Source organism: Pogona vitticeps, chromosome 2, assembly GCF_051106095.1.
Source record: "Pogona vitticeps strain Pit_001003342236 chromosome 2, PviZW2.1, whole genome shotgun sequence".
Lineage (NCBI taxonomy): Eukaryota > Metazoa > Chordata > Lepidosauria > Squamata > Agamidae > Pogona > Pogona vitticeps.
Genome location: NC_135784.1, coordinates 186,555,385 through 186,582,266, shown reverse-complemented (window position 1 = coordinate 186,582,266; position 26,882 = coordinate 186,555,385). Strand labels below are relative to the sequence as shown.

Genomic DNA, 26,882 nt, shown 5'->3' with positions numbered 1-26,882 from the left:
CAGGCTGAGGAAAATGGTCCTCTTGTGGAGGTAAAGCGCTGCTTGCTGATAAAAACAGATTCTCAGTTGTTTGAGACAGCAGGGGTGGACGTAGGAATACTTGACCGTCAGTATAGGGGGCTGCGGGACACTTGTTCCCAGGTAACCCTGTGCCATCCAGATATTATTCCTAGGGAGTTTATAATCCCAAATGAGAGCATGAAGGTGGCAGGGATTGAGGGGCAGGTAATCTCTCTGCCAGTAGCAGAGGTACCTGTCAACTTTCAAGGCTGGAGGGGAGATTGGCGGCTAGCGATTTTATCGACTCTGCCAGCAGCCGTGCTCGTGGGAAATGACCTGGCTGAACATGTGAAACGGGTGCTAGTGATTACACGCTCACAAGCCACCACAGGGACAGTTCAGGGGGGTAATGATGAGCCAGAGACGGAAGCAGAGGGGAGTTCAGAAGCTGTGGTGGAAACCTTAACCACAGACAGCAGATTTGGACAGGAGCAGAAGGCAGACGCCACTCTCAAAAAGTGTTTTGAACAGGTGACTGACGCCCAGCTAACACCTGAAACCCCAGTGAGATTTCTGGAGAAAAAGGGGATTTTATATAGAGGAACCCTGAGGAATATCTCAAAAGGGGGAGATGGGATCAGAAGTCAGCTGGTGGTACCTGAAAAGTATCGCCCCATGATCTTACAAAGGGGGCACTCTGACATGTTTGCTGCACACTTAGGGGTGAAAGGGCCCCTTGATTTGATCAAACAAATTTGGGAGCAGGTCACCCAGGATGACCCACAAGACGTTGTGACATACATAGACACCTTGATGAATGACCTAAGGAGAAATCTAGAGCTGGCAGCAGAAAACCTGCAAGCTCAGAAGGTCAGACAGAAAACATGGTATGACCACAAAGCTGGAGAGAGGCACTTTGACCCAGGGGAGGAAGTGCTTTGGCTTAGGCCCTGCAGAGAGAATAAACTGCAGCTCAAATGGGCAGGACCATATAGGGTCATTTCCAAGATGTCAGACCTGAACTACCTAATAGAGCAGGAGGAGAACCAGGCAAGGAGGGTGGTTCATGTGAATGCCCTAAAACCCTACTACAGAGGGGAACAGAGGGTTCTATTTGCTATAAAAGCAGCTGAGAGTGAGGAAGCTGAATTACTCTTCTGGGAGGGTAGAGGGGAAGTAAAATACAACCCAGAGGAGGTAAAGATCAGTCCTGCACTCACCCAAGACCAGCAGCAAGAACTAAAAATGCTGCTTAGTAAATATCAACAGGTGTTTTCCAACAAGCCGGGGATAGTGAAGGGAGTGATGCATCGGATCCACACAGGGGATGCACCCCCGCAGGCAGTATCCCCATACCGAGTAACGGGACCCTATAGGGACAAGGTGCAGAAGGAGCTGGACGAGATGCTGAGGGAGAACATAATCGTCCCCTCTTCTAGTCCTTGGTCCTCTCCGATAGTCCTTGTGGACAAGCCTGATGGGAGCATTAGGTTTTGTGTTGATTACAGGAAATTAAACCGTGTAACCACTCCTGATGCCTACCCAATGCCCAGGCTAGACAACCTGATTGAAACCATAGGGGGTTGTCGGTTCATCTCATCATTGGACCTGGTAAAGGGATATTGGCAATTAAGAATTGATCCCAGGGATCAAGAAAAGACTGCCTTTTGTAGCCCTTTTGGTCTCTATGAGTTTCGAGTCCTGAGCTTTGGTCTCAGAAATGCACCAGCCACATTCCAAAGGCTGATGGACCAGACCTTAGCAGGGCTCAGTGACTTTACAGTGGCCTACATTGACGACATAGGGATCTTCAGTAATACCTGGGAAGATCACCTGATACACCTGGAGTTAGTGCTGCAGAGGTTAAGTGCAGCAGGGCTAACAGTAAAGGCCAGCAAGTGTCAGCTGGGTAGCCCAGAAATAAAATACTTGGGTCACATGGTAGGGGGAGGAATGATAAAACCCCTGGAGGCCAAAATAGAAGCTGTTCGTGATTGGCCTAGACCCAACACCAAGAAAAAGGTCAAATCATTTCTTGGGTTGGTGGGCTACTACAGAAAGTTCATCCCGAGGTTTAGCGAGATTGCGGCTCCGCTGACCGATCTGACGAGGAAGAAGGCTGATGACCGCATCCCGTGGACCAGCGACTGTGAGGCGGCGTTCCAGAGGTTGAAGGAGGCGTTAATCAACTATCCTGTCCTGCGTGCTCCAGACTTCGACCGGGAGTTCATCATCTACACCGATGCGTCTAACAGCGGCGTAGGAGCAGTTCTGTGCCAGGAGGATGAGAATGGTGACCAGCATCCAGTGTCCTACCTGAGTAGGAAACTTCAAAAAGGTGAGAGACATTTGGCAACCGTGGAGAAGGAGTGTTTGGCCATAGTCTACGCGATCCAGAAGGCCAAGCCTTACATCTGGGGAAGACATTTTGTTCTGTGCACTGACCATTCACCATTGCAATGGTTAAAGACAATGAAAACCCACAATAGCAAACTTATGAGGTGGGCTTTAAACCTACAGGACTATGACTTTGAAGTGAAGGTGGTCAGAGGGTCAGTGAACTGTGTTGCTGACGCCTTATCAAGAAGACCTGAAGAATGAAGACGGCGAAAGAACATGGACTATGTGTATATAATGATGACAAGGTTAAATGTACCTGGTTTTTTTTGAATTGGTTTGTATGAATAAAGGTAAATTGATGTAATGTATATGATAAATGTTTAAATGCCTATTTGCTATGGTTAACTTGGAGTGTAAGGATAAGTAAGTATTATATGGTATGTATAACTGTTGTTGTGTATTTTATACAGGTTGTTTTTTTGGTGAAAAGCACGTTAGCTTTCCCCCTACAAAACAACTTATAAAGAGGGGAGGTGTTACATAACAGCACTGATGTTACCTGTCTGTCATGGGTTTGGAGGGAAAGTTCCATCCTATGGGGAGTGGAAGGCGGGACATCAGGAGGAGGGGCTGTACTGTATAAATATGTGATGCGTGTGTGGAGAAGCGAAGCAGACGAAGCAGCAGCTGGGAAGAAGGAGTTGGTGTGGGAGTCTGTGTGTCAGACAGGGTACTACTGTGTGTCAGAGTACCAACCTGATAGGTTCAGGTGTCTGTTGGTTAGCCAGAACTGATAGGTTCAGGGTCTGTGCTACAAGTTAAGGGTTCTGGGTGAACCAAACTGTATGCTTGTATGAGTGAGAATAAGCCACGTTACTTTATGTTATTCACCTGATTGTTTTATTTACCCTGTTTGTATTTAAAATAAACCTTATTCTTTTATTGTTTTAAAAATCCATCCCTGGTCTGTGTGACTTCTTAAAGGGAATGGTTGGTGGCAGCTTAGTGTAACTGTGTGACAGATCCCAGTAGGTCTGGGTTTGTCACAGTGTAAACCTAGTTTCAGCCAAGAAATAAATGACAAAAAAACTCACATTGTTTATCATTAGGTGCATTATTGTCTTTGGCATAAGGTCCCGAATAGATTTGTTGATGATTCCAACATAAGAGTCAACAAGATTGCGGATAGTTTCCACCTGGCGCTCCAACTGAGGATCCATAGAAAAGGTGTTCTCCTGAGCCCCATCTTCATTCTCTGCCTACAAGGATACAAATTGACAGTATTGTACCATTCCCTTGATAGCACAGGGAAGAGCCAAACCATTGTCATCATCACGTGCTCATTTGATCCTAAAAGAGCAGTCTTGTTACTCTGTAGTAGCAAAATCAACAAACTGTTTTGTAGTACCTGAAAGAATTACACATTTACTACTGCGTAAGTTTTAATTGATAACAGGTCACTTCAATGTATGAAGCATTTTCCAGAATTTCCAACATATAAATAAACAAAATATGTTAGTGACAGTAGTTACTGTCAGTACCACCCTACATTTTATTTCCTTTTGACTTCGCTGTTTATAAATTCCTACTTTCCAATTCTATGCATGCAAGAAACTCTGGATAAATTCATGCATCTGATGAAATGGGCTGCAGTCTATAAAAGTGGGGACAGAATAAATGTGACTGCCTTCAAGATGCAAGAATCTTTGCTGGTTTTGCTGTCCCAGTTTTTCCAGCAATCACAAGCAACTTGAGTCTGCAATACTGCTTTGTGACATACAATCCAACTAGATGAGGAACTGTGGGGGATTATGAACTCTTCTCTACCCCTGTCAAACCAAGTATCTCCTTGTTTCTTTAGCTTCTAGTTCACTATATAAGATGACTTGCATTTTGCAGGTACTGTATAGGTATATTCAAGCAGGCCACAGGCAAATGCAAAATTGGTGACTACAAACAGTATATCAAGAATGCAACTCAGATAAAATATGGCGAGGGAATAAGACCAGGAATGGTTTATAGGCTGAAGAATATGAGATGGTATTAACTGCAAATTTTTCCAGGCTTCTTAAACTGTTCTTTTGTAGTTATGGAGAATAAAAATTCCTTTCTTTTCTACTTGTGAAACTGAAGAAGATGTAGGAATCTTGCTAAATTAAACTTTGTGTACAAATGGGAAAGCACAGGCTGACCAAAGTTATCTCACATCTGCTAGCAGTAGAGTTGATATGCCCATGACCAGAATAACCTTATCTTTTCTTTGTCTGCTGCTACATTGAATTTTTTTACTTTCATTATGTATATTTAAATAATTATTTTATTGCATCTATTCAATATAGTATCAACGTTGTACCTTTTTATTTATTTCTTTAAAAAATTCTCATTATATACTTGATTTTCAATCCTAAAGGAAGCTATCAAAACATATTCCCGGTGTCTGTATTATTTTGTTATCAATATGAACCAAAAAGAGGCCAGGACGCATGGGGGAAGGAAAGAGATCAAGGCATTCATATCTACCGTAATTTTTGCTCAATAAGACGCATTTCCCCCCCCCAAAAAAAAGTGGGGGGGAGTCTGTGCGTCTTATGGAGCGAAGCTGGCAATTTCACCCCCACTGGCCCTGTGGGGGGAGCCTCGCAAGGGTCCGAGTGAGCCTTCCAGGACCCTTGTGACACTCCCCCTACCCCCCACGGGCCCAGCGCGGGCGAAATCGCCACCTTCTGGGACTCTTTTGAGGCTTGTGAAGCTTTAGAAGAGTCCCTGAAGGTGGTGATTTCGCCCCCTCTGACCCCGGGGGGGGCAGTGTGAGTCTCTAAAGGGTCCTGGAACACACCCTAGGACCCTTTGGAGGCTCACCCTGCCCCCTGGGGGCAAAATTGCCACCTTCTGGGACTCTTCTGAAGCTTCCGAAGCCTCAAAAGAGTCCCAGAAGGTGTTGATTTTGCCCATGCTGGCCCTGTGGGGGGTGGGGCGGAGTGTTGCAAGGGTCCTGGAAGGCTCACTCGGACCCTTGCAAGGCTCCCCCCCCCCACGGGGCCAGCGGGGGCGAAATCGCCAGCTTCTAGGACCTTTTCTGAGGCTTGAAAGGCTCAGAAAAGGTCCTGGAAGTTGGTGATTTCACCCACGCTGGCCCCGTGGGGGGTGAGGTCCTGGAACAGACCTTAGGACCCTTTGGAGGCTCACCCTGCCCCCCCAGAGGGCCAGAGGGTGCAAAATCGCCACCTTCTGGGACTCTTTTGAGGCTTGGGAAGCTTCAGAAGAGTCCCTGAAGATGGCGATTTTGCCCCCTCTGGCCCCCGGGGGGGGGCAGGGTGAGCCTCCAAAGGGTCCTAGGGTGTGTTCCATAAGACGGACCTCTCCATAAGGCTCACCAAATTTTTTTGAGAAGAAAACAGATTATTATTTTCCTGTTTTCTTCTCCTAAAATTTTGGTGCGTCTTATGGAGAAGTGCTTCTTATGGAGCAAAAAATATGGTATACGTATTTTTTACATCTAGATTTCATTGTCAGAGACACATAATTTCAGTGCATGAAAATGGAGAGGAGGAGGAGACAGCTGAAATTTATTCTATCTGTCCCCTTTTCTTCCAAGAAAATTCTGTAAAAATCATGGAATGTGAACTCTGCCATTCAAGACATTGTGCTCAGCACAACAGAACCCACTACTGGTGTCTTGAATATTCATTCAAAGCCTGTTTGAATTAACCATTTTTGGGGGGATGGACATATAGTGCAAGAGAAATGCAACCTTGTGAGGGAAAACAGTAGCCGCTAAAATATCACTGCTGTAGTGTAACCCTACTAACTGGGCTTTCAACAAACCACCCCTCCCTTTCCTTCAAATGACTGAAAAAGAAAAAAAAAGGAATGTTTACTTGGTCTTTCTCAGGATAAACACCAGCACGAAGAAAGGAAGCCTTCCAGCTGTCCACATCTTCCTGGGAGTCACAGGCAAGTTCTATCTGACGCAGGTCTTTATATACATTTCTAAATCAGGAATTCAAGAAGAAGAGTGTGAAAAAGACAAATCCCACTAAAGCAAAACAGTCCACACTGTGCAATTTTTAAAAATCCTATTACGGGAAGATGCAGATTTGCCTTCACTTATTTGATTAATCTCTGTGACTAGAACAGAAAGTCTGAAGGAAGACTCAACTGATGGAATGTTAGTTCAGCCATCTAAAAGTGCTGTACTACTACAGCAGTAAGTGACCAGAATAACTGTGCGCTACATTTAAACTACATCAATGGTTTCCACTAGATTTTAACCTCTTTAAAATACTACAGATTATCTATACTTTCTCAGCCCAGTGTCCTTTAGGTATCTGAACATCAAACCTCATGAAACCCAACCACTAGCCACGCTGACTGGGATCACTGCTACCTAAAGTTTAAAGCATCAAAATATCAAAAGGAAGAAGAAACTTTTACTCCGTTTCCTTCTTCTCTAACAGGAGTATTATGTCATGTCTTCTCTTAAGACTTCTCTTAAGGGAAGAGGGGACTCAAGATGAATCATGATCTGTTATATATAGCCTCTTTTCAGGAGCTGCTCAACCTTCATCACATAACACGAGATAGTAAATGCTTTGTTTTGAATACTGAACATGCAATAAGCAAGTATCTCAGAAATTAATTGATGGCGAGGCATGGGAATCAATCACTACTTTCTCAATCAAGGAAACATTCTATCTGAAGAATGATCAATGCCAGAAAGAGAAACTCAACACATGTGCTGTGTATATAACACTGTTTTCTGTTATGTCTGGACTTCAGGTGGAGCTCACTTCTAGTATGTATTTTAAGAAAGAACCTAGTTGACCACTCTCAAAACTTCTGGCCTTACACAAGACTAGTAAAACAACTTTCTCACAAGTTTATTCATGAGGTGAACAAAATGGTCAAATTTTTTTCTTTAAGAAGTCTGAAAGGAAGAGGCAGAGCTATTCTGTAGTACTGTACTATAACAGGAGTTCTTTACCTCTGTTCAGTGTTAAATATAGCAAAAACATGCTTGTTAGACATGAAGCCCTTCTCCACATCCCTGATTTTTAGGTTGTCCAGAGGCAGCATGTACTTCTTCTCTTTCTCCTGTGAGGACAAGAGGAAGGGGTGATGAAAGACAAAAATGCGTATGTTGGCTTTATGCTATGACAAGAAACTCAACACATTAAAATTGACCAACCATCCATTCTTTCACAACCCATCCTTAGGGAATTTTTATTTTCAAGCTCCCCAAATTCATGTGCAGAAGCTCAACACAAGATTGCAATGAAGTTTTTATATAATGTTATTTGTTTATACGTACTTATTTAACACACTATGGTGTTCTATTATTGCAACCAGCATTTGCGAGTACTGAATACTTGCAAATGTTTGTGCTTTGCTATTGCTACAATCAAAAAGGAAAAAAAATCTCAACAGATCAAGAGAATCTTTATTTGAAAAACAAAGAAACCCTTGAAATATCGGTTTGATGTGCAAAGAGATGTCTAATGGAATAATGGTATCTCTGACAGTTCTGATTTGTTGACACACAATGTTAATGTTACCTCCCATGAAGCCTTTAAAACTGAGGCCTGGAAAGTTTAGACGAAAGATTGCCCGTGCAGTTGTTTTCTGCTCCTTGCATTTTCTATACCCCTTTCCTCTTATTTTCTATACTCTTAATCATGGCCTCCATTTGCAAATCCATTACACCGGCATGCTTGGTTCTATCCGCATTTGAGCTAAAAGAAACCCAATGTCTTAGAGTTCCAGAGCTTCATAGTCTTACTGCTGCCACCACCCAGCATCTTATAATAATAAGTATTCCTATGAAATGTTGAAGAAAATAATTAGGCGTTGTTTAACAGTTCTACATATGAATTTGTAACCACTGTACGTCATCACTTTGGGAACTGAATGCTAAACTGGCAGTACTCAGATCATGCAAGCAAAGTCCAGCCAGCTTATGAGTCTGTCCCTTTATCTCAAAGCTGCCTGAAAGAAACATAAAGTTACGTCCAGAAATAACCAGACACGGACACACATTTTGTTATTTTGGCTGTTTACCAAAGTAAATTCAAATTACAGTTAAACAATGAATACAGGCTTCAAGTGCAGTCTCTCAGCTTTAACATGAGGGTATTCACATCTAAATTGGAGGAAGGCTTTAGGAATTACAGCTCTTTACTGTATAGCCCCCTCTTTTTCAAGGGACCAAAAGTAATTGGACACTTGACTCAAAAGCTCTGTCATGGACAGGTGTGGGCTATTCCTTTGTTGTTTCATCATCAATTAACCAGGTAAAAGGTCTAGAGTTGATTCCAGGTATGCCATTCACATTTGGAAGCAACATATGTTCAAAGGAGCTCTGGATGCATGTGAAAAAGGCCATCCATAGGTTTCAATAAACAAAAAAACAAACTAAATAAAATAAATTGGCCAAATCAACATTTGGTACATTTTGAGAAGAAGAAAAAAAGAATGCACTGGTGAGCTCTGCAACACAAAAAGGTTTGCAACACAGTGGTGGATAATCAAAGAATCCTTTCCACGGTAAAGAAAAACCTGTCATAACATCCAGCCAAGTGAACACCCTCCAGAAGGTAGGCATATCGTTATCAAAGCCTATCATAAAGTGAAGACATCATGAGAGCAGATACAGAGAGCTCACCACAAGGTGCAAGCCATTCATAAGCCTCAAGAATAGAAAGGCCAGATTAGACTTTAAATATCTTTAAAAGCCAGTCCAGTTCTGAAACAGCATTGTTTGGACAGATGAAACTATGATCAAGTACCAGAATGATGGGAAGAAAAATAGTATGGAGAAGGCTTGGCATGGCTCATGACCCACATCATCTGTAAAACGCAGCGGAGGCAGTGTGATGGGTGTGCATAGCTTCCAATGGCACTAGGCCACGAGTGTTTATCGATGATGTGACAGAAGACAGAAGCAGCCGGATGAGTTCTGTATAGAGATACACTGCTCAGATTCAGTCAAATTCAGTGAAGTTGATTGGATGGCACTTCACTTTACAGATGGACAATGACACAAAACATACTGCAAAAGTAATCCAGGAGTTTTTTTTTAAGACAAAGTGGAATATTCTGCAATGGCCAAGTCAATCACTTGACCTCAAGCCAACTGAACATGCATTTCACTCGCTGAGGACAAAACTTCAGGCAGAAAAACCCATGAACAAACAACAACTAAAGACAGTTGTAGTAAAGGCTTAGAAAACCATCACAAAGGAGGATACTCAGCGTTTGGTGATGGCCCATGCATTCCAAATTTCAAGGAGTCATTGCCTTCAAAGGAGTCTTGACAAATTATTAAAGATGAGTATTTTATTTAGGATTGTGTTAATTTGTCAAATTACTTTTGAGTCCTTGAAATAAAGGGACTGTGTATAAAATAGTTGCAATTCCTAAATGTTTCATATAGTATTTTTGTTCAGCCCTTTGAATTAAAGGTGAAAGTCTGCACTTCAATTGCATCTCAGATGTTTTTCAAATCCATTCTGGCAGCATACATAGCCAGAGTTATGAAAATTGTGTCAGTGTCCAATTATTTGTGGACCTAACTGTAGGCAATGCAAAGCTAACAGGAAGAGAAATAGAGAAAATTTCTCTCAGCTAGTTGGACAGACTGTGCTGCAAGACATCTCTGATCAGCAAGTTACAAGCTGTTTTCCAGACTCAAGGTTTCCACTTAAAAGCCCTCCACAGCTCAAAGCTTGGCTGATTAAGGGACTGTCTCACTACCTTTTTGTTATTAAGAAGCATAAGAGAAGCTGTTTTGCAGATTCCACCACTTACAAGGAAAGGTGGAAAGACAGGCACGCTTGAAGGGCATGTTTCATAAGTCTTTCTCCTGTGTTGCTTCCAAGTGGTGAAATACAGTTTCTCTCCGAGTGGCCCCCTTATCAATACAGTACTTATAATAACAACGCCATTCCCTTTAGCTTGGCATTTTAAGTGGCTTGTTGTTGTTGTTGTCCGAATGACTGTGTTTCATGCTCTTATTGTGTTTCTAATGTTTTATTGTTTATCTGTTACATACTGCTTCAGTGGCTCTGGCCAAGAGACAGTATAAAATACTAAATTAAAGAATGCATTAATAGGAAATAATCTAAAAGCCAAAAGTCTGGTGGAGGAGTTTTAAAATCAGGTTAGATCTTCAAAAGGCAGTGTTACGTCTTTTCCTACTGCCACCAACTGCAATAATTTTACTTTACTGCTTCGTGCACAGAATTAAAAGATCATTTAGAAACTTGGTACAAAAGGAAAGGAATCTGCCAGAGAGAATCTGTTGCAATTCCAGATTAATACAATGGAGAAATCTGGGTGGCAAGGAGTACTATACAAAGAACAGAGAATACAGAAAACTATCTCGCCACAGAATCCTGCTCTCTTCAACAAACTGCAGCCTGGTTTGGTAAGCACACGCACACACACATATACTCAACTGCCATGAGTCACAGAGAGCAGCCTCTGCAAACCCCCCACATCTGGAATTGTTTATACCTCCAGATGCTGCCTACTTCTCTCCCACCCGGCACAGACACAGAATCCCCAAAGTGACGTTTTCCTTTGTATGGAGGCCACAAACCTCACTCCCACCCCACCCTGCCGTGATTTCCTGAAAGGCCCCAAATATTTCCCAGACTGGATTCAGTTGTAGGCTTTGCCACGTCAGAGGAGAAAGAGAAGATTTTTTCACTGACCTGCTCTAGTTACAAAATCTAGGAAAGGAGAACAAAACAAGATTGCATTGAAAGGAATCTTCTGGATTCCAGCCCCGGCTACCCAGTGTTCAGACTACCTGTTCAGGATACTACAACGGTGTACAGTAGTCTGCACATTGGTTAGACTGGACTTGGATGAGCACTGTTTCAGGGCTGCTGGCTGCTCAGGTAAGGATCTACTTCTGTTTGGGGCACAAACTTTTTTGATATTACCACAATTGTAAACATTTAAGTACAGTAGAAGTTAACTAACTGCACATAAGGGTGTGTGGTCTTCTTTGAAAACTCATCTTACTACAAAAGAAGATGACTTGAAGGTCGGGACATTTTTTAAAAAGACCACATTGCTTTGCTAAATAAACATCTTTCTTATGACCATCCATTTTAGAAATGTATACTAATCTATGTAATCGAGGAATGTGGTAAGATGCATTATCTAGAAAAGTAGAGGTTACAAACTAAATGCAAGGAGCAATTCACTTTTATAGGGTCTCTCCTTCTCTGGAAGAGTGACTTATTTATGCACAGCCAGCTGGTTCTTATAATTCAAAAAAGTCCTCCACCAGAGAGGCTTCATATTGTCTATAACAACTGGGGGAGGGGGAAGAAAGTAAAGCATTTTTATTAGCTCAAAACACTTCGTTTTGAGCTGATTGTTTAAGTCAGCAGTGACTTAAAGGAAGGCACAAGCAAGGCATTTTTCCACAATCTGGCTTAGGTCTGAAGGGCAGGGCAAGGGATTTCATGAGGAAATAAATACCTTGGGGCTGGCTCCTGAAACAGCACCTGCTTGCATTTTGATAGCTCGACTGAGCCGACTGCCATTTCAGGTTCGTAAGGACCAAGTTTTACCAAGCAAGCCATCTTACCCAAAGTCTAAAGCGATGAAGCAGAAAGGAACAAACTACAGGGCTAGAACTGCTGAGTTCTTTTCCAAACATTGAAATGCGGCGTTTGTGCAGTACAGTGGTGCCTCGCTTAATGGTTACCTTGTTAAACGATGAATCCGCTTGACAATGAGGTTTGTGATCGCTTTCGGGATCACAAAACGATGTTTTAATGGGCAAAATTCGCTTCCCAACAATCGGTTCCCTGCTTCGGGAACCGATTCTTCGCATTACGAGGATCAAAACAGCTGATCGTCGGGTTTCAAAATGGCCGCCCACTGTGTAAAATGGCTCCCCGCTGTGCTTTAGGATGGACTTTTCGCTGTACAGGCATCAGAAAATGGCCGCCCTATGGAGGATCTTCGCTGGACGCTGAGGTATTTAGCCCATTGGAATGCATTGAGTGGTTTTCAATGCGTTTCAATTGGCTTTTTTATTTCGCTTGACGAGGATTTCGCTCTACAGCGATTTCACTGGAACGGATTATCCTTATCAAGCAAGGTACCACTGTACTTACTGCAGAACAATACTTAAAGGAAATATCCTGTGGTCACTATACAAAAACAATCAGGCATTGTATGGAAGACTCTCAATTATACAAGCCCACAATGTTTTCCCATCATTAGAGGAGACATAAGAAGTGTTTCATGAACAGATCACCTTCTGCTTAGATTTGCTGTCTTGTAAGACATAAAGAAGCTGTAAAAATCTCACAATTTCAAATGGCTTTAAAATTTAATACAAATTTGACAATGCTGCTGTTTCAACATTGTTTTACTCCTTGGTTTTAATACTAGCCAAATTGTAATGTATTGTTTCTCTGTATTCTTTATTTTTTTATTCCGGAAAACATACATTCCATTTTTCTACTGTAAAAACATTACTCAAAGTAATATCCAACAAATTAAAGAATCACAGATAATCTGAGTAGGAACGTCACAGAATCCAACCTCTGCTCAATGCAGGAATCCAAATCAAAGCAAATCTGATAGATGGTTGTCCAATTTTCTCTTGAAGCCTCCAGCGTTAAGAGTGCTCACCAAGGTAATTGGTTCCATTCAGCCTAAATATGGTTTTCTGTAATCTGAGACTATTGTTACATGTCCTCTAGGATGATTGAGAACAAATCCTGCCCCTCCTCTGTATAACTACCATTCAGGTATTTGAAATCTACTACCGTATCTTCCCTCAGTTGTCGTTTCTGGAGGCTAAACATGCCGATTCTTGCTGTCTTTCCTCGTAAGGCCTGGATTCCAATGCCATGATCTACAATAATTCTAAGATCCTTCTTGTTCCTAGTACTATTGAGCCAAGTATCCCCATTTTGTAACTGTGCATTTTGAAGGATTTTCTCCTCCAGGAGCAGAACTCTGCATTTATCCCAGTTAAATTTCATTCTGTTGTTTTCAGCCCAGTGCTCAAGCGTAACAAGATCTTTTTGATTTCCCCCCCTGTCTTCCTTGGTCTTAGTTATTCTGCCCAGTTTTGTGTCATCCACAATTTTGATAGGTATTCCCTGCACTCTCTCATCCACGTAATTAACAAAAATGTTGAAGAGCACTGGATCTAGGATTGAGTTTGTAGTACCCCACTTCCTGCCTCGTCCTGGTTTCGGAAGAAGCACTGATAAACAGTGTATGATTCTGTAACCAACTGTGTATCCATCTCATAGTTGTTCTATACAGCCCACACCTTGTTAGCTGGCTAATCAGAATATCATGGGGTACTGTGTCAAAGGCTTTGCTGAAGTCAAGATATATTATCCCTACAGCATTCCCACCATCTATTAGGGAGGTTACCCAATCAAAGAATGAGATAAAATTAATTTGGCAGGATTTGTTTTTGACAAATCTGTTATGGTTTCTAGTTATTATTGCATTGCTTTCAAGCTGCTCGCAGACTGGATGCTTTATACAGTTTTCCAGAATTTTCTCTGGAATTGATGTCAGTTTGACTAGTTTGTAGTTCCCCGGTGCATAAATGTAAGTAGGTTAATTTCATTTTGGATTTTTTTTTCATTTCAACACTGTATAAATAAACACTGTTTTTCCTATAAAACTTTTTTCTTGTCATCTATTTTCCTTACTACTGATTCACTTCATCATATACTGTATGTCATGTCCCATATCTTTTATAAACTATTCTGTCCTTGCTATACAAAAAAACGGTGCTGCTTATACAAGAAATACTTTTCCTGTTATTACAATGTACATTATGTTGCTGTTAATAATTGTACAATCTACATTTTCACATTCATATACGAATATCCCCACACACCTGGACTCCCTGGGGCTGAACTGTCCACTCACATGTCTGGCAGCGGCCTCACCCATCCTTCCAATCACTCCCGGAGCGCCGCTCTCTTCCTGCTTGGCTAGCGACCTGGCAGCCATGCAGGGAGACTTGTCCTCCCTCCCATTACCATTTCTCTGTGTACGTGCACTGCACAGTCAAGAAGGCACCCACAACATTGAGGTGTTTCCCCCCCCCCAAAGAGAGGAGATGAAATAAGGATTCCAAGGATGTGTGAAAACACAGAAAGTGATGTTCTCTATTTTCTCTTGCTAAAGAAACTTCTTCCATGGTGTGGAATCAGTGGGGAAATCTCCACCACCTTCTTCCCTCCTTCATTTTCTTTATTTCGTTAGACATTGACTGAGAGGCTCCAACCACCCTTATTCGGGAATAAAGTTCTGGCTGAGAGAATTTCCCATCTACAATTCAGGGGTGGTGGTGCTGGATGAAACCAAGAGGCCCTTGCTGGTACTCTCCCGCTTAGCTGTTCCTCCCTGTTGTAACCTGGTATCCTAAGAAAACTGGATGGCCCACTTTATGGGTCTCATTACAGCACTGGAAGCTAATGTCTTGGTGGTTGTTTGTTTTATGGTGGGCACTGTAGCCCTCTCTGTAAGCTGGTCAGTGGAGAGGCTAGAATTCTCCTCTTTCCGCTCAGATACTGCCACAAAAATAGAAAATAGAACTGAAAGAAGCAAAAGTAATGTAGAAGAGGAGAACTAGATCAGATGACCTATCAATGGAGATGGCAGGAAGTGGACATGAGTTTCCTGCTTGTCCTCAAACATCAGAGGATGCCAAGGGCACATTTAATTGTGCAAAGTCCTATCTATCAGACTGAGTGGAATAGACAACTCGAGGTAAGGAACTAAAAATGTCCTCTCTCCACTGCAAGAGAATATATTGTATTTTTCATTGGTAATAATACAAAATCTGCACACAGGTTTTTTATGTTGTTTCTAATCTACCCTTGATCCAAAAGCTGCACTGTTGAAGAAACATTTGCTAATGCTGCTGTATCTCAGCAGCCAAATTGTTTAACTTTTAAAAAAAGATAAAAAGTTAAATGCTTACAAATCCATACATCCATCATAACAAACTGGCACTGTAAGTTAAAATGCCCATCTTAACTTCTTCACAATATAAAGAGTAAACCTGCTTAATAATCTTACATACTGTGCTTCCTTACATCAGGGTCTCCAAGCACCTGCACCTGCCATTGATTTTGTTCAGCCTTAATCTCTTCCTTCCTGCCTGAAGAAACACTGAAGCTCAGGATATCGTGGGAGCCATGCTTGCTTAACTGCACAATGCCTCCCTGCTCTGTTCATCTGAGTTAGAGAGAATACTATGTGTTACTTGTGACAGGCAGATGGACAGGTCACAAGAGAAATGCAAGGGAATCCTGAGAAATCACCGGCCATACCCAAAACGTGCAAACCTAAGGCCATTTCCTCCCAGCAAAAACTTAACGCTGGTTACAGAACCAAAGGAATGTTGCATCCCATTCAGAGTCATGCTATCAAGTGCCACAGTTGCAAAATGGGATTGTATTTCAGGTTCTGTGTTTAGGTCTAGGATTTTGGTGTCCATGCCAGCAACTGAGTTTAAACATTAAGTTGTCTGCTGGTAAATTAAACTGTGGTTTGGCAAATGGTAAATGAAATTTAAAAAAAGCCCGAGGAACCGTTGGTCCCAACATGCAGTCAGGGGCATTGAGCTCCAAGCAGCCAAAGGAAAGTTAATATTGGCTGTTGAATTGGGATTGGGAGACCTGGCAATCAGTCAAATGAGTCACTAACATATAATGCACCACATGATCCAACTGATGCATGTGTTGGTTCCCAACAAGGCAGATTGCAAGAATAAGCAGAGAGCCTACATCTAAAACAGCAGTCTTGCTGCAAACCAAACCACCAGTATTCTAGACCACTAGATGGTAACAAGAAAGGAGAATGGCACAGGTTAGCAACAGTGGATGAGGAGGTGAGGATCGCAAAGTCATAAGAAGAAGAAAAAAGGACATAAACCATGTGGCTACTGGGGCAAGTATCTCTACCATCATGAGGAGGCAAACAAGACAGCAAGCAAAAAAAAGTTAAGTCCCACTTTGCCAGTTTTACGTTGAGTTAAACATGCATATGAACTGCAAAATTTATCTTAAGCTCTAGAACACTGAGGCTGGCAGTCAAAATTAAAAATTTAAGAGTTAGCAGGCACATGTTTGACATACCCCTGAGCCCAGCTCCAGTATTCCCTCAACCTGCAGAAGAAGAAGAAGATGATTTGGGCTGAAAAACCAAAGGGAAAGCATGGATGCAAGCACAATATGGGAGACTATGGAATCTATTCACTATTTATACAGATGTTGGAGGGGTGCTCTAACTAAAAGGTTGCTAGTGAAATTTGAAGAGACCAAAATTGAGCATGAGCATATTCCAAGGTAAACACCTTTGCCTAAAGAAAAGAAAGAAAATGAATCAGAATGGGCTGGGATAATTTTACATTACAAAATTTTCCCACCCCTGCATCCATCATTTGATCTGGGCATCTATCTAATTACAGTGGTGAGAATAGGGGAGGGGGAGAAACACTGAATGGCTGACACATACCGTCTTACAGTCATCATACAAAGCAATATGAAAATTCTCCCTTAAGCTTAAAGTCACTCCACCCACAGCACCCACCATTCCCATCTCTGCATCAACCAGTTTGCCCATTGTTTACAACTCTGATAAAAACCCAGCACTGTCACTTACTTAAACTGTGCTTCACTTTCATCCAAGAGATACTCAAAAGAAATTGTAACTTACAAAGCAGCAACAGATATTTCTTCTGGGGTGTGTGTGGAATCCGGCCATTTGTCACACAGGAGCTGTCCCCCCCCCCCCCGTGTTTGTAAACAAGGAGCAGCCACCAATCAAGAGACATGGCACTGAGGCATTCCTCACCCCAACCCTTTCCTTTCATGAATGAACTACAGGAGGTACACAACAGCTTAAAAATACATGTTTACAAGCACAATAAATTATTAATTTTAAAAGTGATTAAAAATACACAGTGTTAAAAACATCATCAGCGAAAACAAATTTGAAATGCCTAATAAATATGCTGCAGCTCCTCCTAAAAATTACAGTCTTGCTGTATGAGATCATTCAGAGATCAAAGACCAAGTGAAAAAAGGTTTTCACCTGCTGCTAAAAGGACTGTAAGGAGGGAGGGAGACGACTTATCCTTCTGAGGCACAGAATTTCATAGATGGGAAGCAGCCACCAAAAATGCTTTCTCATGAGCCCTCACCAGACATTCCTATCATGATGGGGGGACCATGAGAAGGCCCAGCCCTAAATATTTAAGAAACCAGGGGTGGGGTGGAGAGACTATATGGGGAGGTGTGGGTCTTCAAATGACCTAGACCCAACCCATTTAGGATGTTATAAATCATAACATTGACCTATGGTTGCTTCTCATGCTGGAGTGAAGTGACAAGAGATCTCACAGGGATTCATTCTGTGCCCAGTGTTTTTCCAACATCTTTAGATTTGGATGATGGTATTAAGGAGATGCTCATGGAAACTGCAGATTCTGTCACACCAGGAGGGGGAGCTAATATTTTGGAAATCAGGATGTAAAACTAGAGAATGGAGCCAAAACAAGCAAAATGAATTTCAACAGGAAAAACATGAAATTCTAAATTTAGGCAGGAAAACTCAAATACAGAAATACAAGTTCAGTGACATTTGGCTCGTCCATAATGAATGTGAAAAAGATCTAAGGGGTCTTAAACCACAAGTTAAACATGCATAAATAGTGTAATTTAGTGGGGGTGTGGGAACGCAAAAGTAATACTAAGCTACACCAACTGGAATATATTGTCATGGGAAATAATAATGCTGCTCTGTGCTGCTTTGGTTAAACCTCACTTGGAATACTGTGTCAAGTTCTAGGCATCCAAGCGTAAGAAGGGTACTGACAAGCTGAATTGATTCTAGAGGGTAGAATCCTTCAAAGGAGGGTGACAGCATAGAGAGTCTGGAATTCAAGCCTTAGGAGGAATGGTTTGAAGGAGCTGGGCATTTTAGCCTGAGGAAGAGAAGACTGAGAGATGACACAAGAGTCATCTTCAAATATTTGTAGGGCTGTCACAAGGAGGATAGAGCATACTTCTTTTCTTTGGTTCCAGAGCACGAGACCTGAACTAATGGTTTTAAATTATAAGGAAGGGGATTTTCAGTCAACATTAGGACTGTTGTTTGACAATGGAAAGGACTACTGTAGAAGATGATGGACTGTCCTTCATGGGGGGGGGGGTTAAATAAAGGATGACTAGTCATCTGTCACTGATACTCTGACTACTGATTTCCTGCTCCAGCAGGAGGGATGGACGTGAAGATTCTTGGGGCTTTTTCTACAATTCTATGATTCCATTTCTGAAGGTCAATGGCAGAAAATCTGCACACCAGGATCCTTAGAATATAACACTTTTTGTTTTGCTTTACATAGGGATCTGTTGTCGATCATCCCAGAGTGCAAGACAAGTAACAATGGGCTCAAGCTACAGGTTTAGGATGAATATCAGGAAAAATGCCATAGCTATTAGAGCAGTACAACAATGGAGCCAATGACCTCAGGAGGTGGTGGGTTCTGCAACACTAGAGGCATTCAAGAGAAAATTGGACAACCCGGATTCCTGCGTTGGGCAGGGAGTTGGACTCAGTGGCCTTACAGGTCCCTTCCAACTCAATTATTCTATGATTCTATGTTCTTTTAAATAAAATGTTTATCTCAACATCATTTATGCAATCCTCCATTCTAAAAATATAGGCGATCAATACTTGAACAAAGGCTATTCTGATAAAGGCACATGCATGATTTTAATACCTTAGTTTAAAATTCTGCAATGGATAACAGCACTCTCAACAAACATGCCACACACGAATTACGCACCTCTTCATCCTTGTACCAAGATAAACTCTCCGCTGTCAAGACAAACCAGTATTCTTTAGAACCCCCTTTCATGATGCTGATATTGTTGATGGTCAGCCAGCCTCGTCGGATTACCTGGAGTAAACAAAAAGTGGGAGGGGAGGGTGGAGGAAGAGACAATTACAGACTAACTTGAAGAACACAGTATGAGAAGGATTGCTTCCACCAAATGTTTTGATGCAATGACTTATTGAGATTCCAGCCCTAGTTGCAGCAGGAGAGACATTAATTTATCTCAGCTTAAAGCCCCAACACAGACTTGTCAAGACCTGTAACTGGAGCACTGATCATTCCCACTTGCAGTTTTACTCTTTCCCATAGCATCCAGCTTGTTCAGGGCTAGCCTGTCCATGACAATCTCACTTCAGAGCATGGAATTGAGTACTATCACTGTTAAGCAAGGAAGCGACATTTCAGCAGAAAACCAAAGAGCCCTGTAAAAACCGTCTGTGCCACGACCGAGGCTCTGCAGCAGAAGGCAAACCAAAACGATCAACCTACCGACAAGATGCAGAAGAGCCAAGATGGAGTATTTAATTGTTTTGCTTTTCCAATGAACACTGATAGGCAAGCTCCCTTCTCCAAAGCCCTCCACGGTTTCTCTTTACAGTAAAAGCATAAATATTTTTAATTTTTTCAAACATCCTGACAATTATCTGAACTGTCCCTGAACCCGATCAATAAAAAGACAACACAAAGTAATTAAGATCCTTACAGCCAGTCTCAGTCTGGAAAGTTAAGCTCTCTCACAACAAAAACAACCAAAGCCATAGTCAGCAAATGAAGGTATTACTCTTGCTATCAGAAGTGTGCAAATTCAATTTCCAGAAAAACAACCAGCAATGCACAGGACAGCTACAGAATCAGTTTTTTAAAAAAGAAAAGACACATATCAGAACTCCTGACTAGAATTTCACTGATTTACATAGGCCTTCTGATTACAGTGAGCTGGCCCCAGAACCTGAGCAACATTTGTTCCATGTCAACAGCCTCCAATCAAAACTCAGCTAATCACTTGCATTGACTTGATATTTGTAGTCAGTAAGACTGTTTGCTTGAATGAACTATTTCCTGCTTGATAAATTACCTGAACTTCACAGGAACCATTAACCCTCTGCTTTTATATATATCATTTTAATATTTTATGTTCTTTGAATTTTGGATGAGTTTTTAAATACTGTATTACTATTTACGTTAGTTTAAATTCCTATTTGTTTTAATCTGTTTGTGAATTCCTTCACTGAGAGAAAGGCAATAGGAAGGAAGGAAATTACCACCACTGTTTCATCACAGAAACTCACCCTCTGTCATTCTCCTAAGGCTAGTTTAAAAAATGACAGGTGCTCTTGCTCCTCTTTTTGTCTTTAACCCATTTATTTTCCTGCAAACACACTAGGTGGACTTCAATCATCTGTTCATAATATTACAAGCAAAGGAGGTTCCCCACTGAAATATTAATACTGATGCATTTTTGCCTCTTGAAGAGATTATTCTCAAGTTATTTGGAATTTGGCCCCAGAAGGACAGGACTCTTTTACCCTGATTTAAAGTTTAAAATGTAGTGTTTCAACAAGAACCATTTAATTTGTTTTTCTCTCTTCAAACCACTGTTTTAACACAATGTTTGAAAGAATTTTGTGGTTCCTCAGACATTTACCATGAGTGAGAGTTAGTAGTGTATTGGTAAACAAATTATCTTGAAAGACAGCTCACCTTTAAGTTTATAATAGAATGAGACTATTCTAGCCTAATCTACCAGTCTTTCATGTAATGAATGTATAGCTGCACAGAAGTGTGTGCTCCAGGCCCAGTAGGCTAATGACTAGCCTTCTTTGTGAACAGGTGTGCTCAAAATGTGCTTTTGGGGAAGCATCTTGAAATAGCAACCTTCCTGTGCACCGAATTGGGCTAACATGACTACCTCTTCTAAACCTACAAATTGGACCAAGGTATGCTCAGAGAATGGCAGGTGACCAGACGATTGAAACAAATGCCACTGCACCAGATACTAGCTATAGGCAAAAAGCAACATCATGTTGTGTCTTCGTAGCATCCCAGAATCTGATTAGCAAATAGAATCCTACTCATGATAGCCTGTCATTCAGTTCACTGTAAGCTTCCAGAATTATATTCAACAAATCAACTCCATGAGTTAAGCAAGACTAGATCTAGATCCAACCTCTGCTCAGTTCCAGATTTCTCTATTTCCATCTCAATTAACAGAGACCCTTCAGAATTCATTCACCTTACAAGATTCACAATGTACTAGAAATTTTCCTATCAAATTGTATTCTGAACACTTGAATAGCCACAATACATCTAAGCAAAGATCAAGGGTCTAATGACAAGCATGCAGGCAAGAGAATTTTTAACATCATGAAGCTAGATTTTCATGGTAGCTGACCGAGCAGTTGGGAACATCCTTCAATAATCTTCACTGTACAAGTACAAGAACATGCCATTTTCCATCTCTAGACACTTGCTTCGTTTAACCCTAACACATGAGAAGCACATCTAGCCACATTTTCACCTCAAAGAATCCAAAATAATTGTTTAGGACACCTGAGCAGCGTCTTGTCTTCTTGATTGGTCCTTAGAGGGGCACAAAAAGAAATATCCTTCAGGTGAAATCTACAGAGAAGATTTGAGCCCAGACTCAGGAGTTCTAATATGCTCATTGTCAATGCTTTGTTGTCCACTCTCAGTGTTCTCATTAATTTATTCCAATGTTTGTATCCCATGTTTCCTTCCAAAAGCAAGTCAAACTTTTAATAGCAACACATAAAACTCATTCTACTCAAGTTAGTATCACCACACCAATTAGTAATGAGCTGACTAGAAAAGAAGCAGTCTATATGTTTGAAGCATTTGAGTAGTCATGTCATTGCATACAATGGAGGAGGGGAGCAAAAGCAAACCTAAGAGCTATAAATGAACAGAGCAACAGATGTTACAGGCAGCACTTCTGAATAGCTATGAAAAGGAACCAAGAATCTGAAATGGTCTATTTTGACATCAAATTTTCTAAGCATAATTTTAGAAGTCTAGGGGAAACAAATGCACGTCAATTAGTCATATCCTCATATTTACAGAGCTGCTCAGACTGCTGCCAATATAAACATCAAAGCGATAGACACACAGAAGTGGTGCACTGGTAGGCATGGGCTGTTACAAGCTACTGTTTAAACTCATTCTGTTCACCTGACAGAGGAAAGAAATGAATTAATGACCCTGGAAAAGAAATCACATTGTAACCACCTTTTAATTTTTTTTAAAAAGACTCAGAACCAGAAATCATTGACATTTTAAATCGAATTGAGTTTTAAAAGAATGGGGATAAAAGAGTAGACCAAAAGCAGCAAAGAGATGGCGAGATGTAAGAGACTTATGTAGAAGAAGAAATACATCTAGAGAAAGATGCACTGGGCAGCGTGAATTTGAGGAGAACGGTTAAGTGACACTTGCTTAAGGGAAACAATTTCTAGTGTGATCTGCAGAGAGAAAAAAGAAGAGGCCGAACTGGTCTTTAAGGGACTGGCTATGTTTGCAAATTCAGGAAACAGAATAAGGGCACATGTAATATGTGACAAGGCAAATTCTGAAAAGAAAGGACAAGAGAAAATATTTCTTGGAAATTAGTCATTTTATTGCTTAATCCCTCCACCCACACAAGCCATGCTTGTAAGAAGGTGAAGAAAGATGCATAAAAGTTTTCTTTAGACCTCCCTACTTCCTCTCTAATGTAGCAGGATGAGAGCGCCTCCAAACTCTTTCCTTGTTAAAAAAAAACAAGGCACAGCCCAGCCAGTCAGATCTCCACCATCATCTTATTCTACCATAATCTGCATTCACACAATCAGCAACAGAAAACTAGGGATTGCATTGGAATTGGAGACATGGAGAACAGAGAATCCTTTAAGAAGCTTCATGGCAATGTTTCCCAAATGCTAGACAGGTGGCAGCCTCCTTTGCCAGATTGAACTTGGAGGTATGCCTCACTCTTACACATCATGAGAGTGTAAGTATGTAAGAGAAAGAATTAATTACCTTTAAAGGCGCCTATTCCCTATTTCTGGCATGAGTTACTGTTTAATGTGTGCCTCTTGATCAGAAAGGAGAAAGCCCAAAGCAGTGACTCATGGAAACACACAGCAATCAACCTCCTCCGTGCTAGTTGCTTTGGACTCAAACGAGCTTCTAATTTCTTAAAGCGCTCTAGTGTGATAGGATATCATATTTGAGAGCTACAATTTTGAGATTTGCCCAGAGTTATGGTGAAAATGGATGTGGCAGAATATTCAGGCATTTCAGGGAATTCAGAATATAGCAATGAGAACATCTGCCAGGCTGCCTGAGACCGAAGGGCAAAGCTGCTCAAGGCGATTCAGTGTTATGGCATAGATATTATGGTAGCTCAGCATTCTGGTCCACTGGGTCTCATTACAGAATTGGGTGGCAAGAAGTTTTTTAGTGGCAATCACACTTCTCATACCTCAGATCTGAATAGAATGAATGCATATGCATCCAAAATGGACCAGAAAGTAAGCATGCCTTGTATATAAATAAACACCCTATTAAGTAATTTGGTAACAATAAGCAGATGAGAGAATTGTTTCCAGGACAGAAGCAGACAGAGGAGTTTCCTTGCATCTGTGTTATTTATTAAGGCATTCCTTTCAAAAGTTGCTGTCAGTTCCATTTTCTTGTGGAACCAAGAAGCATACCCATTTGATTTCTATTTCCAGGACCATCCATAGCCCCTCCCCAGGGTCTTCTGAGTTCAAAGCATTTGCTTACTCAAGTAGGAGTCAGAGGAGGCAAACGTATCTATCCAAATTTCTAGGGAAGTAGTGCGCTTAAAGGAAAAGCACAGCAGCATTTGTCTCACCAGACAAGGGAAAGGAGTACAGAGTAATGATGGAGAATGCAAACCTCTTTGCCCCATAAATGACAGAGGAGTCAGCACAAGCTGGAATGTATACCGACATCTGAATGGAAGATACATGAGAAAAGGTCAACAGTCCCCAAGCAATGTATTCAGCTGGCCACTTGTGCATAGGCAAGCAACTTAAGGTTTAAAGAGATTACAAGTGCCCTTCTCAACTGCAAGTGAACTGCAGATCACTGCCACTATTCCAAGAGGAGAAAGGGTAGAACCCTTCTGAGATGCACTTTGAACTGGCCCATCCATTACTGTCTTCTTCCACTTGGAGCCGGACTCTCCCTTATGTCCTCCTCTCCGGATACCAAAATTTACATTCCAAAAGCAAATCAGTCACTTCAATATGATGCACTATATATGAAGGATTCAGAAGTATTCTGAAGAAGTAAAAGAGGAGTGATGGCTCAAATGTCAGAGGACAGAGCCTGCCTGGCAGAAGCCTGCAACATCAGAGTTACTAGCCAGGGTCCATTGACACTCACAGTTTCAGACTCATTTCTCGGTCTTAGCTGAAGTTACAGAATTCAGGAATTCTTCAGCAGCTGAAGTTTGGAATCTTAACTATTGGGTATCCATACAAGTATGGTAATCTACCATACTAAAGAACACAAAGAAAGGACCATCAAAACTTCAAGTCAGGCATGAAGAGAGTCTTTTCTCTCAGGACACCGAATCATCCCAAATCTGATGTACCAAAACATCCTTGGGATGCCAACAGGGATGGGACTAGTATTAATCCTCAACATGCTGAATGTACATTTCCAGAAACCACCAATAAGACATCATTCCTTCCTACCTAAAGCCACATTCACGGCCAGTTTCATAAGCCCAAAACTCTGGCATTAGCAACTGGCTTTAAATTCCCATGTCTGGATCTCCTCAAGGCCACTGGCAGTTGCCTGCTTTTCTATACAGTTAAGTGCACTTTCATATAGAGAGAGGGCTTAGTCTGAGGACTTCTCTTCTTCAGAAAGAGTTTCCATCACCATGTTTTATGAATCAGTCACTAGCACAGTATTCAGGTACTTACCAGTATCTCACCCTTAGAGGTTGGCAAAATTAGTGGTGCAGGTAAAATAAAAAAAGCAGGATGAGGGGACAAAACAATGAAGAAAACCAAATAATGGAATAGAAGGGGGAAAGGAAGAGAAAGAAGCACAAAAACGGTAGGAAAAAAAAGAAAAAGCAGAAAAAAGTAAAAGAAAAAAATTACATGCTATTAATTATAATTGTACAGTGTTAATGTTTCATTACAGTCTTTCCAAACATGATTCAACATATTTAGGTACATTGCATATAGACTAGTTTCACACAGCATATCACACTCCCAAACTCGTGCACAAGCCCTGCCTATCAGAAATAGGAAGAAATTCAAGAGAAATTCAAAATCAACAGACAACTTTCCTTTAAGGTTTTATTACTGCACGATGCTGTCTTGAAGATTTCTACTCATGTTACAATTAGCATAGTGTTGTAATCATTTCTAGAAGAAAATTTGAGACTTCTTTGCAGAATTCATTTTGATAAAAACAGATAAGGAACAGGTAACTTAATGGCAGCACTGTACCTCCTGCAGCTTCCTATTTTCTGCCTTCAAAAATGACACAGGGCAAGAAGATCAACTCTGTTAAATCAGCACCATGCTCAGAAGCCAATTTAGGTTCTGCCATTACACAAAGCATGTTCTGAAGAGTATACCGAGTATCCTGATGCTAAGTATTACTACTCGGCTGGATGAAGGTGACATGCATCAGTACCTGATTTGGTATTGCTCTTTTCTTGTTTGCTTGGGTGCTTCTTTGCTGTGCACTGAAAGAAAAGGGACAAAGAGATGGCTTTAAATAACATGTCTATCATTGTCACCCTCATTCTCAAGACTAATCAGTGTGTTAGCTAAACTCAGAGCCAGCAATGCATTTATTCCTGTTCAAGTCCAGCAAAGTTAAGAGAAGTGCAAATGAAAAAGTCACAAAAGCTTAAGGAAAATGTCCACTAGCAATTGGCCTAAACAGCTACAAGCCACACAACTTGTTCTTTTAATACTGAAAATCTATTCACATCCAGAACATTTCAGAAACATCCCCATGTCATGTCAACAGGCTAGGAAAACTAGGCTGTGAACCTGTGATTGCCCACAAAAAAAAAAAGACAGAATGGGTTGGCTTCAGGAAGGGAGATGCTGCTTAGTTTTGTCCCTCGCTGAATCTTTTTTCCAACAAACCTGTCTTATAGAAGATGGGGAGAACCAGTGTTTGGACAACTGGGAGGCAACAATAAGGGAAGCCAGCTAATTAATCAGGAAATGCAGCACTTCAAGGAGCTTCATGCTGCAAGCTCAGATTGGTTTTCACTTACATGCCTCATCTCAGAGCAACAGTAATTGATTTTGAAAATATGCTAGAAACAGAACATAAACTAATTCACGAAATTCAGCTTGAACTAACTAAAAATAAAGAACTTAGAACATAGCTATGCTCCACAGGCTATCTGGTCACAAGGAGTACACCAGCACAGGAGTCACTTCAAATAAATGTTGAAAAGAATTTTATTGGCACATTTGTTTGTTTTATTTTTTTAAAGCAGGCTCTGATATGTTTTCCTATTGCACTGACAGAACAGCAGCAAATGAAGAGATTCCCCCAAGATTTCCAAAAATGTTTATGCAGCCCACAGATTTCAACAAAGAATACAGAAGAA

General features: G+C 41.2%; 1 protein-coding gene across 8 annotated transcripts in view; it reads right to left on the bottom strand.

Annotated features, from left to right (window-relative positions):
• DNM2 (dynamin 2) overlaps positions 1 to 26,882 on the bottom strand; it is a 92,938-nt gene that overhangs the window by 12,122 nt on the left and 53,934 nt on the right. For 4 of the 8 annotated variants that reach the window (XM_020791713.3, XM_020791717.3, XM_020791714.3 and 1 more), the window contains exons 13-18: positions 25,943 to 25,994; positions 25,216 to 25,227; positions 19,205 to 19,318; positions 7,325 to 7,434; positions 6,219 to 6,330; positions 3,435 to 3,599 (exon numbers count right to left, since the gene is read on the bottom strand). In XM_020791713.3, coding sequence (XP_020647372.1) covers positions 3,435 to 3,599; positions 6,219 to 6,330; positions 7,325 to 7,434; positions 19,205 to 19,318; positions 25,216 to 25,227; positions 25,943 to 25,994 — 565 coding nt within the window. The remainder of the gene's footprint in view (positions 1 to 3,434; positions 3,600 to 6,218; positions 6,331 to 7,324; positions 7,435 to 19,204; positions 19,319 to 25,215; positions 25,228 to 25,942; positions 25,995 to 26,882) is intronic. The other 4 variants (XM_020791718.3, XM_020791719.3, XM_020791720.3 and 1 more) reach the window with 1 other exon arrangement.